Genomic DNA, 18,794 nt, shown 5'->3' with positions numbered 1-18,794 from the left:
TTGATGTGAATTTTCCTCCCCCCTGCAGGAGCTAACATCTATAGAGGCTCTTCCACCTGACCCATGACCTCCTCTATCATGGGGCAATCGCCTCTGTTGGTCCCTAAGAGTAGTAGGCATCACTGCTGGGTCTGCAGATAGGCAGGGGTGGGTGAAGGGTGGGCTTGCCTGCAGGATCTGCCAACTTTGGGAAGATACCCATCTCTCACCTGGTGTCCCCACCTCTCTATCTAGGCACATGGAAAGGTGTCTCTGCCCCCAAGGGAGAAACCCCAGAGCCCAGAACTATAAGGAAGGTTCTGCAGCTGATTGGGGAAGGGACATGGGTTTGTCTCCCTACCCCCATCTGGCCACAGACTGTGATCCTGGTGCTATGCAGTCCCCTGCCCAGGACCCCACTGCCCTGCTGTCCCTGCATCCTTCACTGGGTCTATCTGAGGCTGTGGAATCATTTCCCACTAGGCCAAAGGGATACAGCAATGACTACGAGGGACAAGGTCACTGCCATCAGGGCATGTTTTTCATATTATCAGCCAACAAGTGTAAATAAGTAAACAAGGTCATTACAGAGTGGGATGAGCACTATGAAGGAAGAAAACTAGACAGCATTGTAGAGAACAAAGTTGGGGAGCACTTCATATCTGGTATCAGTCCGTTTGGGCTGCTATAACAAAAATACCAGAGACTAGGTGGCTTATAAACAACAGAAATTTATCTCTCACAATTCTAGAGGCTGGAAGTCCAAGATCAGGGTGTCAGCACATTTGGTGTCTGTGACAGCCCTCTTCCAGGTTGTAGACAGCCAATTTCTTGTTCTGTCCTTACAGGGTGGGAGGGGTGGGGGAGCTCTCTGGGATCTCTTTTATAAGGGCACTAACCTCACTCACGAGGACTCCACCCTCATGACCAAGCACATTGCAAAGGCTCCACCTCCTAATACCATCATCACCTTGGGACTGGGGTTTCAACATATGAATGGCGGGGTTGTGGAGGGATGGACACAAACGTTTAGATCACAGCATCCGGTGACCAGGGAAGGCTCCGCTGAGGTGTTCAAGCTGAATGATGAAGGAGAACTTTTGTGGTTGCAGGTCTTAGAAAACCCACTCAGAGTCCCAGGCACATGCACACAGAAAGAATGTGTTGGCTTGCCTAAATGAGAATGTCTAGGGGTGGTTGACTTCAGGCCTGGGTGAATTTAGGTGTTCAGGTAAATTTTGTCAAGAATCTCCTTCTATCTCTCAGTCCTGCTGTCCTGTATTGGCTTCACTGACATGCAGGTTCTCTCCCTGCATATCCTCTGTTCAAATCCCCAGGAAATGGTAGATGACCAGGACTGGGATTTTGATTGGGGTCAGAGAATCATCCCTGCACCAAACTCTGATTGACCAGGCCTGGGTCATGAGCCCCCCTCCAGCAGCTAGGGGGTCTGGTCAACCCAGCCAAGCAAAATGAGCAGAGGAGGCAGAGGGCTGAAGGCCCCCGAGAAAGGCTTGGGTTCAACTTCTGGAGAAAGGCATGATGGGCCAGCAAACCTCACTGATCTCTCAGGAATTTCAAGAACGAGGTGCCATGATGGGGCGGGGGTGGGGGTGGGGCAGTTCCTGGCAGAGGGGACAGCAAGCACAAAGAACTGGAGTGGGGAAGAGAGCTTGACCTGCCTGAGGGGGTCAGGAGGGTCCCTCACTCCCCAGGTGTCCCTTCAAGGTTCCCATGTCCCCTTGTTTCCTCTGTCTCAGCGGCACCGGGACTGAGTCCGGCTTCTCTGCCCACATGCTGGGCCCTCCTTCTGGGAGGTCCTCCCTGCTCCCCCTCCCTGTGTGGGCTGCCTAGGGACAGGGATGACTACCCAGCCAAAGCAGGCAAGGGACAGAACCTGCCCCCACCACAACAACCAGCATCCTCCACAAGGCCCTTCATGCATCCCAAGGAGCCCACAGCCATGTCTGCAGAGACACACTCGAGCCCCACTAGAAGTAGAGGACAACAACCAGATGCTGTGCTCTCCTCAGATCCAGAGACTGAGGAACAGCATGAGGGCAGGTGGCAGAGGCGCAGCTCCCCAGAAGGGCCTTCCCCTCCCTCCCCCCTTCCTCCTTCCCTCCCCGTCTCTGTCTGTCTCTCATATTCACACCCCAATACTCTGTGCAGTCAGGAAGAGAAGTTCTGACAACAGGAAGTCAGGGGGCACATCCTGAGGTCCCCAAGAGCTTCCTGGCACTGACCTTGGTGACAGAGGCAGTGCAGTTGCGGGGGGTGGGGGGGAACACAGGGTGGACAGGCACACAAGGAACACACCTCACGGGAGAATAATAATTACTATTATAATAACAATATCGTACATCCAGGACAAACCCAGCTGCCCCAGGCCAACCGCAAAATCCGTCCGTCCCGCAGAGCCTATGTGAGTAGAGGGAGGGGCTGCCCGCCTGCACCCCCAGGCCTTACTCATTCCGGCTCCCTGAGGAGGGGCCAGCCCCACCTCCTGCTCCCTGCTGAGGCTTAGCACAGGGTGGGGGGCTGGCACCGCCAACGCCGCCCCTCTGTGCTGGGCATGCCTGTACTGGGGAGGCGAGGCCCACCTCCCCTCAGTGACCTGGCAGCAAGGGATGGGTGAGCGAACTGATGAGGGACCAAGCGGTGGTAGCTGTGGGGTGTGGCTCCTCTGAGCCCGCTCTCCACCCTCGTCCAGCTCTTCCTGCGGGCCTGCCCATGGCAGGAAGGGGCCAAGGACACTCATGGCACAGACAGGGCATGCAGAGCGGGCCCATGGCATGCTTGGCCCGCCAGGTGCCATGCAGCCGGCCTGGACTGCTGGGCAGCTGTCAGAGGCCCGAGTGGGCAGTGGAGTCCGAGGGGTCCCCCTTGGGCTGGACCTCTGATTCAGTCTGTGGTGGGGCCTCCTGGGAATTGGGCCCTTGGGCCGGCAGCTGCAGAAATTCTGGAAGCACCAGGTCCTCTTTGCGCAGAAGGCCCCTCTGGTCGTGGGCCCCACTGCTCTGCACCCGATTCAGCAGCTCCACCAGGCCTAAGGGTGGCCACAGAGTCATGAGGCCCACTGGTGCTAGCCCACCACCGTCCTGCTGCTTTTACTATGACCACAGCCTCCCTAACCTCCTTCCGCCCTTCAGCCCCTCTGGTCCCCCAGCCCCAATGGACACTCTTCCAGCCCCAAGGACATGCAGGTCCCGGCCTCAGCTCAAGCCTCTCTGATTCTGCCCACCTTCAATGGTCCCCAATGCTTCTGGTCCCTAGCTCCCACCGTCCCCAAAGTACCTTCAATGTCACAGGTCTGCCGCTTCCCAGTGAGACTACTCGGTGCCTCAGCCATGGAGTTGAGGGACAGTGGAGGGGGATGGGCAGCCTTGTTCTGGGCTCTAGGTTGGCTGCCCTGTAAGAACGCGGAGTCAGAGCCACAGCTGGGAGGGGAGGTGCAGTGGGTAGAAGGGGGAGCCCTTTCTCTCTCTCTCACCTGGCTGTGACGCCGGGCTATGTCCCTAGCTTCGGGAATCTCCACACCTGTGGCAGAGCGCACCACCGTTAGTGTTTGCCTCCCACCTGGACCCCTTCCCTTCTGGGCCAAAGCCGTCTCCAGGGACCAAGCCCTGGGGACTTGCTTCTCTACCTGGGTGAGTGTCCAAAACCAGTCTCTGGGCCGCCACCGAGCTCACTAGCTTCCCCAGATCCAGCGGCTGTTTCTCGCCTGGCTGTGGGGACAGGTCAGCAGCCCGCGAGACAGGCAGCCCGCTCCCGGCCGCCCCTGCCCTGCCCCGCTGTCCCCCCGGCTCACCAGGCACAGCGCCACCTGTTGCGGGCTCAGGCCATGCTTCGCCAGAATGGGCTGCAGCGCCTCCTGCAGCCGCTTGGTGGGCTTGGCGGAGATCCGCACCACGCGCTCCAGAGCCACCAACTCGACCCTGCACGGGACCCTCGCGCTGCGGCAGGGCAGGAGAGCGGGCCCGCCTCTCCCCCAGCCCCCCAGGGACAGGTCCAAGAGGGGGCGGAGCCTGAACTGGGAGGGGTTGGGACAACTTGGGGGTGGGCCCTTAGCCCCGGGGACGCAGTTAGCACCAGGGGCGGGACCTGAGAGGGAGAACAATAGCCTGAACTGGGACCCAAACAAGTGTTGGAACCCAGGACCCAAGCCTGGGAGGAGGGGCGCTCACTCGAAGGTGATCCTGTTCTCCAGCCGCACTTCCTGGTCCGCGAGCACGGTGCAGTCCTGATCCAGGACCAGGGCCTTCTGCAGATGCCAGGCAGGGCTCAGAGTCCCTCCCTCCCCAGCCCCAACCATCCCCACGGTCCGAGGGAACCACCTCACTTCCTCCGACAGCCCCCACTGGGGCCCCTAAGGGTCAGAGGGAAGGGCCGATGGGCGGGTGAGCCGCAGAGATGTGGATGGAGTAAGACTCCTGGCTGGAGTGGGAGCCTAATATGGCCAAGGCCAGGGAGAAGGGTGGCAAGAAGGTTGGACAGCTTTGGAAAAGAAACGGAGTTACAAGAAGCATGGGAGTGGGGTGAGCACGGAATGATAATGAGGCTGCTTGGATAAGGAGCAGGCCTAGGTCCTGGATCATGGGGCCGCCTCTTGCCAGGCCAGGCCAGGCCAGGACCTGCCTCCTGGACAGCTGCCCCCTTGTCTCTCAGGCATGTGAAACCCAACCGGACCAGCTGGATGCATTTCCTTCCTCACCACCCACCTTTGATCAGCTACCCGGGCCTTGTCCCTTTTTTGACACTTGTCCACTTCTTTCCATCCCCACTTACTACTTGTCTCCTCACTGCAACAAGAACCCTTCCCCCCAAGACTGCTGTGAGGCCAGAAGGAGGTAAACTATCTGGCACAGTACCTGGCACACGTAGGTACATGAACAGTAGGTGCAGAGTCTCCTGTCCCTATAGGCCCCACTGTCTGCACTAGCCTAGGGCAGGGAGGCAGCCTCTTCCAGGGATAGGCCTATGTTGTGCTGCAGGGACAGGTGGAGTGTGGGTGGGAAGTTATATTCAGCAGTCATGAATGCCCATCTGGGCTTCAGAGGCTGCATGGGTGGCCTGAGTGGGCAGAGCTCCTCCCACTGCTGCCCTCCCAGTCCCACTCTCCAGGCCCCGGAAGTTGCCCTGCACTTCTTACCCACATCCAGGGCTTCATTTAAGATGTTCCCTCTGCCTAGAATGTCCTCTTCCAACAGCTCTGCCAGGCAAACTCCTCCCCGTCCTCATTCTCCCCTCATCAACAGCAGCCTCTTCCACGAAGCCTTCGTGGAACCAGCCAGAAAAGCCTACCTTCCCCCAGAAACTCTCTGAAGCTTCAGCTCCTCTTCCCTGATCACATCCTGCCTGGCTCATCTCCAGCTTGGTGGGGATTCCCACCACGGATGTGGATCTGGAGGACAGAGCTCAGGCTTGGGTCCCTCTGCACACCCTTTTTCTTAGATTCCTCTTTAAAGCTTAATGCTTGTACCTCAAGAAAATTTTTTCATGGGCTAGGTGCATTTGGGTGCCCCTGACAGCCATTTCAAGGATGGCCAATAGGAACTCTGGGAGTGATGGGGGAAACCCAGCTCTGGCAGTGGTTCTCCCCCACTCTACCTCCCCAGAGCATCACAGTGAAGATGATGGGTGAAGCTGGAAGCTGGGAGGGGGTGGGGTGGGGATGGGATGTTCATGGAACGAGAGTGGAGGCCTGAGTTTGAGGAGTTGTTGCTGGGTTGCTTTGAAGCTGGGCGTGGGGGGAGGGGCAGGGTTTTGTTGGGGACTGGAATTAGGAAGGGGGTGAGAATAGGAATGGAATTGGGGTTGAAGTCATAGCTGAACAGAGACAGGAATGGGGTTGGGGTCAGGATCAGGAAGAGAGTGAGAGTTGGGGACCAGGCCAGATTCACACCTGCTCATTGCCGACGAGGTAGACCTTGATGTCGGGTAGAGAGAGGCCTCGTTTCTCACAGATGCCTGCCAGCATGGCACGGATGGTGAGGCCAGATCGCGCCAGGGCCAAGGAGGCTGTGCCATCGGGCAAGTACACACAGCAGTACTTCCCTGGCCGGCTTTCGCTCTCACCTTCTGTGCTCCCAAGGCTCTTCCGGTGGCTCTGATTTGGGGCAGGAGTAGAGGCAAGGTCATGTGTACACATTCAGGGACATGCAGAGAGGCACACAGACAGGTAAGCTCACTGGGGCACACACACGCACACACACGCCTAAGGGCACACTCTTCGGCAGGCAAAGATACTCCTCCTACAACAACATATATGCTCACCCAGACATAGGACCACCCAGAGACAGGTCCTCCCTCTGACCCACATATACCTGCTGGGTACACCAGGGCACACACACAAACAGAATGTACACCCATGCCATGCATGGGGCCCAAGGTGGTGAGGACAGGAAGAAAGTAAGGAATATGAGGGGTTGGCAGCAGGGAGATGGAAGTGGGGACCATGACTAGGAATGATGGCGGCCCCACAAAGGTGCATGAGTAGTGGCCCTAGCCTGCACCTCATCTCCCCCAGCAGTCTGCTCACCTCAGATTTGCTGTTGACAAAGGCCAGGAAGCCGAGGTCCAGACTGGCGGACGAGTTGAGGGAGCCCTGGGACTCTCTGCGCAAGGCCGAGTTTGGGGCCCCGGCTCCCAGTTCTAGGGGAGAGGGAGCAGTGAGCAGAACAGCCCTTCCACCCCCCCCCCACACACACTCCCTTCACAACCTGGTGGACCCCGCTGGAGCCCTCCCGCGGGGGTCTAACGCGGCTTGGGACCATGGAAGTGTTGCTACTGAGGGGGCTTCCCAAACTTCTGCTCTAATCTAGAAACCAAACCACCGGGGAAACGTGGTGGTCACAGAGACCTCTATTTCGGTTTTCAGATTTACAGACTGTCTATGCGACAAGTAGGAGGAAGGGGGGATTCTCAAAGCTTGCCCAAACTCCCACCCCAACTCTTCTCTGTGGCCTCCGACCCTCACCCCTGCGGAAAGACTTGCGGAGCGGGCGGCCCCCGGAGCCCTCAGCAGACGGCAGCTGCCCCAACTCCTCCACGCCCAGCGGCAGCGACTTCCCGGGCTTCAGCTTCGGCTTCTGCGGGTACAGGAAAGGCGCTGGCCCCGGGCTGGGCTCCAGCCCACGTGCAGACCAGGGGCACAGCCCTACAGATCTGCACCCGGCCCCCTGCTTCCCATAGCCCCTAGTCCGCACCTTCCTCGTGGAGTCAGGGCTGCCCGGGCTGGAGGAGCCAGGTTCCCGCAGGGGGCGTCCCTCGGCCTCCGCCAGGAGACACTCGCGGTATAGCGGGGACTTGACGAAGCGCGCATAGCTGTCGAACTTCATCAAGTTGAAGATCTGCGGGACCCGCGCAGGGAAGGTGAGCCGGGGAGGGCGTTCGGCTTGGCCCAGCCCTCGGGGTCGGCTGGGTCCCGTACCTGGCAGGCAAGACCCTAGCCCCTCCCACCCAACTCCTTGGTCCAGCCCCGCCCCCACGCTTGGCTCCGCCTCTACCTCAGCTAGGCTCCGCCTCTAGCCCATGTTCACCGCAGCCTCTGGTACCGCCCTCTGACCCACGCCCTGCCCCTGCATTTTACTCTGGTGCGGGCATCCAAATTTGCCCTTTTCCGAACCCCACTCCACGCCCATCCCACCCACTACAATCGGGCCCCGCCCCTGGATCTGGCCCCGCCTCTTGCCCTTTCTTCCAAGGCCACGCCCCCTAATCCCACGCGACCCCGGGAAACGCTCACCTGGAGCTGCTGCGCGCGGAACATGTCCGGTCGGGGTTGTGCCAGCACCTCTTCGCCTAGCCAGGCCTGCCGGTCGATGTTCACTGGGCTCAGCGCCTGGCTGGACAGGAATTCCTGGTAGATATGGCGGGCTTCCTGAGCAAGCTGTTGCAGGAGGGACAGAGAAGGTCAAGGACATGGCCCAGGCTCTGGTCCCACCACTCTGCCCCAGCTCCCCTTTCCCCCACCTGCTGGGTGTCGCTGGCCGGGATCTGCTGAAAGCGCTCGCAGGCCTTCCAGAAAGTTACATTCTCAGCGCTGAACTCCTTCTTCAGAAACTCCTGGTGCAGAGGAGGAGGAAGTTAGAGACACGGAGACCCAGTCAGGGGGTGCAGTCAAAGAGATTGGGATAGAGATAGGGCCAAGAGGCCAAGTCAGGCAGATAGGGCCAGACAGACAGATGGGGCCAGATTGGAAGGCACAGAGAGAAAATGGAAAGTTCCCTGCTGAGGGAACAGGAAGAAGGTGCCAAGGAAAGGCTGGAGGAGGCAGCTGACAGAGGAATCCCACTCTGGCCAGCCTGAAGCTCCATCCATGTCCTCTCCCATGCCCGCTGCCCCCCCCAACACACCATAGTGGCCACTGCCACCTGCCCTTCCGATCCCACCCCAAGGCTTACAGTGAAATAAGCCAGCCCCAGCGGGTCCTGCAGCAGCCGCTCGAAGGACAGACCCCAGCTGGCCACAGGCTGCTCCTCGGTGGAGAAGGGGCTGCTGGGGCCACTAGGGAGGCTGTGGATACTGAGGGAGCTTCCTCGGCCCTCGCCCTGGCCCTGAGGCCCTGCCGTGCTGCTCAGCTCTGTAGGTGGATGGACAAGTGGTGGTGAACCTTGTGGCCTTCCCCAGGCCCTGGCCCAACCCCATCTGTAGGTATTTTCCCTGGAAAGGTAGCAAGTGACAGGGGTGTCCCCACCCTGTTTCCACATACCCTCCCCCACCCCAGCAAGCCTCCTCCATACCTGCTGTCACTTACCTCCATCTGAGACAGCCAGAACCTACAAGAGACCCAAGGTAGGCAGTCAGAGCAGAGCCCAGGGTGGATTCTCAAGGTACAGTTCTCGGTTCAGGCCCCAGGACAGGAGCCTCCCCCTGGAGGGCCATGCTGGGCACTCCCAGCCAGGTCACTGCTTGCTCAGCATTTTGCTCAGGCTCCTCCTGGCTCCCCTTCCACCATGTGCCAACCACCGTGTGCTGGGACTTAACGCCAGTTACTTTCCATTTGCCCCTGGCTCCCTCCTCCCTCAGCACGTGCTGGGTAAGCGCCAGTGTACAGCATGGTGGGGATCGGCAGAGACTTTGAATCTTGTCTCTGCCATTTACTAGCTGTGTGACTCGACACTTGTTTGTCTCCATCTGCAAATAGGGGATGATGATAATAATAGTAACTTACTTCCCGGGACTACTGTGAAGATCAAATCAGTTTAAGACATTTCCAGCACCCAGAACAGTGGCCAGCATGTGCTACATGCTGCATCAATGTTTGCTGGTGTCTATAGTCAGTGATATCTTTGTTGGAACTATTTCCTCTCGGAGAAGAAGATCCTGAGAGACCCTGGGCCCCACCCCACCTTAGGCTGGTGCCGGGATGCTATTTTATAGTATAGACAGTCATTCTCAGACTCTAGTGTGCATTGAAATGACCAGTAGGAGCCCACCTCCAGAGATTCAGGCTCAGTAGGTCCAGAATGGGGCCGGAGACTCTCCATTTCTAACAAGCTCTCAGGCAATGCTGATGTGCTGGTCCATAGACCACACTGTGAATAGCATTGCTGTAGAGACCAACTCCATCCTCCCCCTCCCCCCCCACAACTCTGACTTCTCTGGGAATCCCAACCATTAGTGAAATAGAAAAAACCCTCCTTTCAAAATGACTCTTGCAGTGGTTTCCCTTGGTCTTCCTACCTTCCTAGCAGCTCCTCCAGCTTCCTCCTCATCTCCTACCCACGCAAGATGGCTTCTACCCCTCCCTGACTCTGTCCTGGGCCCTTTCCCCCTCCCACATCTCCCCAGATCCAAACCCACAGAGCCAACTTCCTGCTACCATCTCTGCCCAAATGTCCCACAAGCCCTTCCAACTCAGCCAGTCCCAAAGGAAGCCACCACCAAAGCAGGGCACCGAACAGTTTACCTACATCGTTCCTGTCTTTCTTCCCGCCACCTGGGCTCAATCATCCCCAGTTCCTCCCTCTCTCTCACATCCTATATTCTCACTAGGCCTGTCACAGGAGTTTCTACCACCTGTCCCTTTGTTACATCCCCACTGGAAACAGGTCTGCAAACATCTCCCCCAGGAAGCCTCTCCCTGCCCTCCTAGCTGGAATCTCCCTCTTTGTTCCCCACTCTCACCTAGAAACACTCAGGTCCCACATCTGTGGGCCAGAGCTGGCCTGGAAATATGTAGGACATTATTAATATCTTGGCCCTTATTTTTTGTAAGTGACTTTAACTGACTGAGCCACCCAGGAGGCCCAAGATTTTTTTTTTTTTCATTTTACGTTGAAAGGTGTTCCCACATTTAAAAATCAGGAGTTTTACATAAACTCCTGTGATGCCTCAGCTACCCGGAGCTTCTTCCCAGCAAGACAACGTTGGCTGGCACTGAGCAGCAACGGCCTTCCCTGGAAGGGGCTCCCGTTCTCTTCAGGGGTCTCTGAGGCCAGTGTGATGCATTTATGTTACTTAGGGAGGCAGGTGCTGCCCCGGACTGCCCAAGTTCCAATTTGTGCTGTGTGATCTTGGACAAGGCACTACACCTCTCTGTGCCTCAGTTTCTTTCTCTATAGAAATGGGGCAAATGCTTCTCCTGACTTCAAAGGGTTGCTGGGACTAAATAAGTTACATATATAGATAAGGAACCCAGAACACTGTCCGGCATGAACGTTATTGTTACTGCTGTTGGCACATTAGTATTGATGTCTGACCCTGCTCCGCTTCCAAGGTTGCTAGCCCTGTTGTAGAGGAAAGAACACAGGTGTTGGGGTCTGTCAGACCCAGATTCAAATCCCAGCTCTGCCCTTTTCCAGTTTTACGCCCTCAGGCTCCTCCCTGAGCCTCGTCTCCCACTTGGAGTGTGGAGGTGAAAGGTTGCTGAAGAGGAAAGAAAGTTGGCGCAGAATGTGGCTGGGCGTGGAGCCCATTCGCAGGTGCCCCACTCCCACCCCCAGCACCCTCACCCTCCTGCCTCTGCACCCCCCCATCTGATGGCTTCTTCCCTTCTTCCGAGTCAGCTCCAGCGGCTGGCTGCCTGAGAAAGTCCCAACTCCCGGGGTGCGTGAGGATGATAAATTGAAGCCCAGGGTCCCTTCCAGCCTGCTCCTTCCGTTCCTGGCAGCTCTGCTCATGCCGCACCTGCTTGTCCTGCCTGCTCTGAGGCTTTGCCAACCTCAGGGCGGCTGTCACCAACCTCTGCTCCGGGCTCCCGGAACCATCCTGCCTCCCACTCCATGGTGGCCACCTGGTCCTCCGTCCCTCCTCACACACTGGCCTCTCTCCCCCTGCCCTCCATCCCTGCACTCAGCCTCTCCCAAGCTCAGAGCCCCATGGCGGCTGGGGCAGGCACCTGCAGCTGAAGCCAGCCGACACTTCTATTCCGTTTTATTCTTGCCATTACGTTGAATTGACTGTCCGGGTCTTTAGGCTGGCTCCCAGGTGGTGGCTGTGGCCAAGCTCCCTGCCCCGGGGGCTGGAGCAGTTGCTGGGTTACAGCTGAAGCTCAGCCTGGGCCTGACTAATGAACCCCTTCATCCTCCCCCATTTCCCTCCCCCTCACTCCACCCTGCACTTTATCAAACTTTTCTAGGTTCCCCACGCCCCTTCCCACTCCTGTTTCCTGCTTTGCTGCTTTCTCTTGCTGGGTGTCTGCTCCTGCTCCCCTCACTGAACTAACTGCTCTCCAATCTCTGCTCATTGACACCAGTCCCCTCCAAAGACCAGTTGCCCTGAGCCCTCCTGCCCACCACACTTCTGCCCACCCGTGTCTAGGCCTCTCTCTCCTTACAATTTGGTAGCTCCCAGAGGGCAGGCCTGATTTGTAGAGGGAACCAACCTGAACTCCCTCCCATGAAGCACCCTCCTTGCTCTGGTGCCAATGAGCAGCCATCAGGGCCCTAGCAGTCCTCCTCTGCCCTCCCGTGAGGCCCTGGCACCCCCTTCACCAGGGATCCTTCACCTCTGAACGCCCCATCTCTGTGTCTCAGTCCCTCTGGCACCACTGGTTGTTGATCTGTAGAGTTGGGGCTGAGATGGGGTAGGGACAGAGATCCGGAGGTGGGAGGGAGTGAGGATAGGGTCCAATTTCAGTTCCACCATTCAAGGGCAAGTAACTTCCTCCCCTGGGCCTCAGTTTCCCCCCAGGGTAGAATGGGGCTCGGCATTCCCAATTTCTTGGGGCTGCTAGGAAGAGTGAGCGGGTGTGTGAAAGCAGCTGTCAGGGGCTCTGCTGACCTCATACTGATGCCCTGCCCAGGGCTCCCGCCTGCCCAGTCTCCCAGGCCTGGGGAAGTTGTGCTGAGCAGGGCTGGCCTTGCGCCACCCTGGCTTGCCTGAGGAGAAGTGGTGAGTGAATGGGAGAAAAGGGGAAGAAAGGATGAGGAAGGATGTGGTGGAAGGTGACACCCCTGACCCATGGTCAGGCCTCAGTTTGCCATACCTTTCTCTTAGGCCCTGGAAGAGCCACTGGTGTCTAAGGATACTGAGGTGAGAGTGGAGTGGACCAACACTTCTGAGCTCCAACTGTGTGACAGGCTCTCTCTGACAGTACACATCCACGTTCTCACTCTATCCTCAAATCTGTGTAGCAGGTGTTATTAGCCCCATTTTACAGATGAGAAAACCTAGACCCAAAGAAGTCCCACAGTGTGGAAGTGGCTGAGCTGAAGTTAAAAGCCAAGTGTGCCTGACTGGAGCCTGAGGTCTTCCCTCCACGAAGCCGCCTCCCTGGGCAGACAGGAGATGTACAAGGGGAACTGGGAGGCCCAGGGCCTCAGCCCTTTGGACACAGGTGGGCAAAGTCAATCAGGGGTAAAGGGCCTAGGGGGTCCTCTTGAACTCTGCCCTCTGGAAAGGTCAGACCTCAAAGGGAGGGCCCATTTACTTAGCATCTTCTGTGCTGGGCACTCTGTACCATCATCTCCTTTCATCCTAGTTTGGGGAAACTGAGGCCCCAAGATCCTCTCTGGGTATATGCACAGAGAACCCTGGGTGCCTGGCCCCTTCAGCCTGAGTCAACCCTGTGGAGCTGAACCCTAGCCCCGAGCTGGATGCCAGGAAGGCAGGCAGAGGTCTCTCCAGGTGGGAAGACTCGCTGGGCCCCCTGAGAGCGACAGGATATGACAACCACCACTCTCCAAGCTTTAGGCCCAGCTTCCCCTTAGGCCATGTCCCTGTACACACACCCTGTGTTTCCCCACATCCAGACCCTTCCCCATGCCATCCCCTTTCCAGATGGCATATCCTTTCAACAACTTCATAGCACAATGCACAAAATGATCCGACAAGTCAGTTCTCCCTTCCCAGGTCCTCCTCAAGCTTTCTCTACCCTGGATCCATGGCTCTTACCAAATCTGAATTTTGTTCTGGTATTTGGCCCTGTGTGTTCTGTGCCTTGCCAGACCGGGAGCTACTTGAGGGCAGGGGCCAGGGCCATGGGTTTGGGTCTCCAGCGCCTAGGACAGGGCCAGCACAGAGCAGACCTGTGGCGGGGCCGTTGACTGAATGCCTGCATGAGCAAATGAAGCGGACTTCGGGGTTATGTGAAGATGTCTCTGGGAGGGGGCTGGGAGCCATCTCTAAGTGACAGGATTCATTGCAACTGCCTGACAAGCTGAGTGGCGGAAAGACGAGGCTGACAAATGAAGCTGCCTCAGCAGGGAATGATGGCAGCCGTGGGTGGGGGTGGTGGCAGGGGGAGGTGGGGGAGGACAGAGCCAGGCATTTCTGGGAGGTGGGAGACCACCGGCATTGAGTCAGAGAGGCTGGGTTCAGATGCAGGCCCCTCTACTTGCTGGCTGCCTTCAGCATGTCATTTACTCCTCTGAGCCGCCGTCAGGGGGTAACTCGTGGAAGGAGCCTGCTGCCTGCTCCACAGGTGCCTCTGTGTGCGTCCCTGCTGACACCTGTCCGCCCCTCCCCCATCAGCTGAGCGCCATCTCAGAAAGCAGACCGATGGCCAGCAAGCAGCCAAGCTGTGACCCTCAAGATTCCAAGAGGTGACATGGAGAGTTCACAACAGACCCAGGAAGGGCAAAGATAAACCTGTGTGTGAAGGTTGCTACCAGGAACCAGGACATCTGTGAGCTGGCCAGGGCTGGGCACAGAACTTGGGTGCCCTCCCTTTTCTGAATGACTTTGGGGTAGAGAAGCCATGGGCTGACGTGGGAGGGGCAGAGGCTGGGTCCATCTCCAGGCACCCTCAGTTGCCCTCCAGTTCTGGGCACTGCTCAGAAGCATCAACCCAGCTGCCCGTTGGGGTGGGCGTGAGAGTGGACATGCTCCTCCTTGGCCTCGACACCTGAGTGTCATGCCTCTAGAGTTGGAGTGCGAGGACCTTAGGTTCTTGAACTTTCAAAGTTAGGTTGATGGTAAAGATAGTGAGGTGGGGAACTGGGCCAGCTTGATGGGGTTTGCCTCTCTCCCACCTAACTAGCCTGGGGATGGGCAATAAAGAGACACTGGAAGGAGAGGTGGAGAAAGGTCTTGGTAATTAGGAGGCAGGAGTGTGAGTAAAACCTCAGTTTCTGAATGAGGCAGGGGATCCTTGAAGAGGGGCTGAGAATGAAGGGAGGCATTGGGCTGATATTTATGGAGCCCCCACAATGGGTCAAGGGTCTCATATTCATCATTCCACTTAATCATCTCAACAAGCCTTGGAGAACTGTTCCAATTTCCTCCTTTTACAGGTGAAGAAACTGAGGGTCAGAGAGGACCCCTAGTAAGGGACAATGGAGCCAAGACTGGAACCCAGTTCTTTCTAGACCCATTGGTTTTGTCCCATAGTCCTAGGCTGGAGCTAGGTTGGAGGTTAAGACACTGTCTGGCCTTCCTGGGGTTGTTAGGAGGGGCTGGGGCTCTGCCAAGAGGGCTGGTATCCTAGGGAGAGAAGGAAGGCCCAGCACAGTCTGCCCCATCAGCTGAATGAATACAGAAGCTGGGCTGTCTGAGCACAGCTCTGATTTAAAGGTGAAGTAGCGGGTGCCTGGGTGGCTCAGTTGGTTAAGCGACTGCCTTCGGCTCAGGGCATGATCCCTGAGTCCTGGGATCAAGTCCCACATCGGGCTCCCAGCTCAGCAGGGAGCCTGCTTCTCCCCCTGACCCTCTCCCCTCTCATGCTGTTTCTCTCTCTCTCGCTCTCTAATAAATAAATAAATAAAATCTTTAAAAAAAAAAAATAAAGGTGAAGTAGCCAGGGAGAGGGTTTAGAGGGTGCGGCAGGAGCAGTAGCCAGGGCATCTGAGCACCCAGCTACTCCCACCCTTCCTGGTGGCCCAGGAATAGAAAAGACAAGCTGCACCAAGCTGGCCTGACCCTGCTGACCCATCCCAGGCTGTCCAAAGACTACTTGTTCTGGCAGGAAGCCTCTGAGCAGGTCCAGCTGAAGGGCAGTGACCCACTGAGGGTTACCCCTTACCTGACCTTGTGCATCAGGACGTGGGGTGAGGCGGGGGGAAGGCTGAGGCTAAGTCAGATGTGGAGGCCTGGGCCACTGTGGGGGTCAGCAGGGGTCAAAGGGCATGCCAGGTCTCCCTGCTGCCCTAGGATGCGGGCAGCCCTGGATGGGGCCAAAGTGGCAGGAGAGGAAGCACTGGGGACCAGAAGCCTATGCTCACTGTACTCTGCTCTCCTCTCTGAGGCTGCCTCAGGTCCCCAGCCGGGCCATCTAGAAGGTCCTAGGACAAGAGTCCCAGGTCCCACTGCCTGCTCCTGTTTGTACCCAACTTCTCCCGCCGGCCGGCAGCATGCAGGCTCTTGCCCAGCCCTGTCGGCTGTGCCTCCTGGGCTCCACCCTGGGTGTGCCCACCCCTTCCCCATGGGCCTGGCCCGGAGCCCGCACTCACCATGCGCCCGTTGGGGACACCCAGGTGCTTGGGCTTCCCCGGCATGCCGCCGCTGTTCACGGGTCCCTGCTGCGAGGAGCGCCCACCATGGGGACCGCGGGCAGCCCCGGCCAGAGCTTGCACGGCGGCAGGCAGGCAACAGAGAGAGCCCGGCTCCGCTCCTGCGGGCCCTCACATCCTGAAACACCAGCTCACTACCTCTTTTCTCTGCCACAGGAAGTGTCTCTATAGAAACCGAACCACAGAAAGAAGCAAGGTCTAAGAGAGCGAATGCCTCTTCCTACACACACACACACATGCACACACACACACACGCACACGCGCACGCACACACACGCACATTCGCAGGCACACACACATGCCACCAGTGCACCCTTGGCAGTTCCCCACGCTGTCACCAGCACATCGCAGAGGCCTCTGTGCGCCCAGGAAGGAGCCGAGCCTGGTCTGGCCCAGCCCAGGGAGCTCCAAGGTCATGTCCGGGCACACACAAGTGTGCGCTCACACACTTAGTCACCTTTTTGCACCCTGGCGGGGGCTCGCACAAACACGCGGACATGCGCACCGAGTATGCACATGGGTACTTTACTCAGCACACGCTTATCTCACACCTGCTGTGTTTGTGCTGCGCAGGTGCACACTCAGTACCCACCCCCCAGGCAGCTGTGCGCATGCAGAGTGACTACCTTCATCCCCAGACACTGCCCAGGCATGTGTCCAAGTGTACAGACAGATGGACGCCTTGCATGCATGGTCATGCACACCCAAACCATTCACGTGTGCATGTTATAAACACATAGGCTCGCCCTTCATAAGAAACCCCTGGGTGTGTATATCTAGTCCCCTGGACAGGGGCCTGTGACAGGCGCAACTGCACATAGGCACGTAAGCACCCAGCCACCCCGGTGACATGTGCCCACCCCCCCAGGCAGGGGAATGCATCGGTGGCATCTATGTGTGATGCCTGGGTGTTCATTCTCACTCACACAAAAATCCTGCCTTGGTGCAGTACTGTCAGCTGAAGAGTGACACCCTGCCCTCCAGCCCCGGCCCCGGGCCAGCCGAACTCGGCCCTTAGCCAGAGTCCTCAGTTGGCCTCTTTCTTATACGGCACGCACCTACTACAAGGACTTGCGTTTTACCTTACGTTTGGGCTTAGTGCCCTCAAGTCACCCACCACTCTGGTTTGGGTCCCTCTTCAGTTTTCTACCCTCTATCCTACTGTCCCCTTCCCCAGCTGTGACTTGAACCTTTCGGTGGCAGAAACTGACTGACTCTTCACCACGAGTTCATGTCCTCCTCCTCTGGGTGCGTGGTTAAACTTTAATTTCCCAGGCTCACTTGCAGTCAGGTGTGGCCTTGTGACTAGTCCCACCAAGTAAAAGTGAATGAAATGACGGGTGCCGTTTCTGGGCCAAGACTTTTATGTAGTATGTGCCCTCCACATTGTTTCTTTCACCTTTAGCTGGCTGGATGCAGGAGATTAAGGGATTGTGGGGCCACAGGAGGAAGGAGACAGGGTCTTTGTATTAGGGCACAAAGTGAAGCCACCCATCAACCAGGAACACTAGCTTTGCTCTGTTACATGAGTGAGGAATAATCTTTGAACCGTTATACACATTTGAGTCTATTTGTGATAGCAGCTAGTGTTACCCTACTTAATATACGTCTTCACCGGGCCCTGACTCCCCTCTTCCCAGACACCTTGCTCCAGGTCCCCCAGATAGAGGGATTCAGTCAGACTTGGTATGTGTATTGGGGGTTGCTTTTGGGCCTGGAGCATTGTCTTAATAAGGTGCACGACAATGGCATTGTGCCTGGGAGGGGTTTCTAGGGTGCGTGATGTCAGCAGAGACTGCCTATCTGCTGTGCCATGGATCTGGGCCTAGGTTTCATGGCGGGCTTCACCGTTTACAGGGTCTTCTCCCCACATGACTTCATTTGATCCTAACACCCTCTTTGTGAGTGGTGTTATTTCCATTTTACAGATCAGGAAACTGAGACTCAGGGAGGAGTGAGTTCCCAAAGTTATACATCAAGTTAGATACTGCTAAGTTGTGAATATGTGTGCTTGGGTGCCAGGAGCTGCACCTGGGCTGCCCACAGGCCAGGTGCCAACAGTTCATCTTTCTCCCCAAAAAGACCCTGTTACAGGCTCTGACCCTTGCTAAGGTCATCCTCTCCTCTCCTCACCTCTCCACTATGGATGCCAATTTCAGCTCTGATCACATCTTTACCCCAGGGACCCCAGCCAACCCTGGGACTTCCCATCTCTTAGTCCTTACCAAGTTTTCTCCCCTCCAGCCCTCAGAACGCTGTTCTCAACTTCTCTCTCCCTGGCTTCTCACAGGGGATCAATTACTGATATCTAGTCTCCCTGTGGGAGATCTGATCCCCCTTCCCTCTGGAGACTTCCCTGGATCAGGCCTTGCTATCTCTCATCTGGTCATAATGACCTTTTATTCAGTCTCCCCACCTGGGTAGGGTAGCCCCCCTCCAATCTCTTCTCCTCAACGTAGCCAGAGAAACCCATGTTGGCCACTCCCATGCTTAAAACCATCCCATTGCTTTCTGGAAAAAGGCCACGTTTCTTAGCTGGAAATTGAAGGCCCTTCAAGTTCTGGCCTCAGCTACACTCTCCCCCACCTCTCCTCAGCCATTCCGAACTGCTTTCATCCCATATGCTCTCAGGCATCCCTCTGGGCCTTTGCATCTCCTGTTCTCTCTGCTGAGAATGCCTTTCCCCTTGCTGGTAAACTCCTACTCATGCTTCATGACCCAATTCCAGGTTCTAGAACAAATATTCATATTTTTACTAATTACTTAATAATCACTTCCTTTGTGCCAAGTGTGCTTCCAGATGCTGGGGATTCAGAAGTGACCATAACTGGCAAAAATCCTAGCCTTCCTAGAGGTCTAGTGGAAGGTACATATCCTTGTTTGTATAGCTATAGATAAATCTCTGGAAGGGAATACTCT

The 18,794-nt window shown here is 56.9% G+C and overlaps 1 protein-coding gene across 1 annotated transcript; it reads right to left on the bottom strand.

Moving 5' to 3' along the window:
* Positions 1 to 931: 931 nt before the first annotated feature.
* On the bottom strand, positions 932 to 16,139 carry RGS14 (regulator of G protein signaling 14). Its single transcript, XM_032403819.1, has 15 exons — positions 15,816 to 16,139; positions 8,738 to 8,759; positions 8,385 to 8,563; positions 7,954 to 8,046; positions 7,727 to 7,870; positions 7,188 to 7,331; positions 6,959 to 7,070; positions 6,521 to 6,633; positions 5,885 to 6,088; positions 4,167 to 4,243; positions 3,791 to 3,917; positions 3,626 to 3,707; positions 3,473 to 3,519; positions 3,277 to 3,391; positions 932 to 3,028 (listed from the first exon to the last, which is right to left on the bottom strand). The coding sequence occupies exons 1-15, from the start codon at positions 15,858 to 15,860 to the stop codon at positions 2,826 to 2,828; spliced, it is 1,707 nt and encodes a 568-aa protein (XP_032259710.1). The 5' UTR covers positions 15,861 to 16,139; the 3' UTR covers positions 932 to 2,825.
* Positions 16,140 to 18,794: the final 2,655 nt, after the last annotated feature.

This window comes from Phoca vitulina, unplaced genomic scaffold (assembly GCF_004348235.1).
Source record: "Phoca vitulina isolate PV1807 unplaced genomic scaffold, GSC_HSeal_1.0 scaffold6, whole genome shotgun sequence".
Classification (NCBI taxonomy): domain Eukaryota; kingdom Metazoa; phylum Chordata; class Mammalia; order Carnivora; family Phocidae; genus Phoca; species Phoca vitulina.
This window is presented reverse-complemented; position numbering and strand designations above follow the sequence as displayed.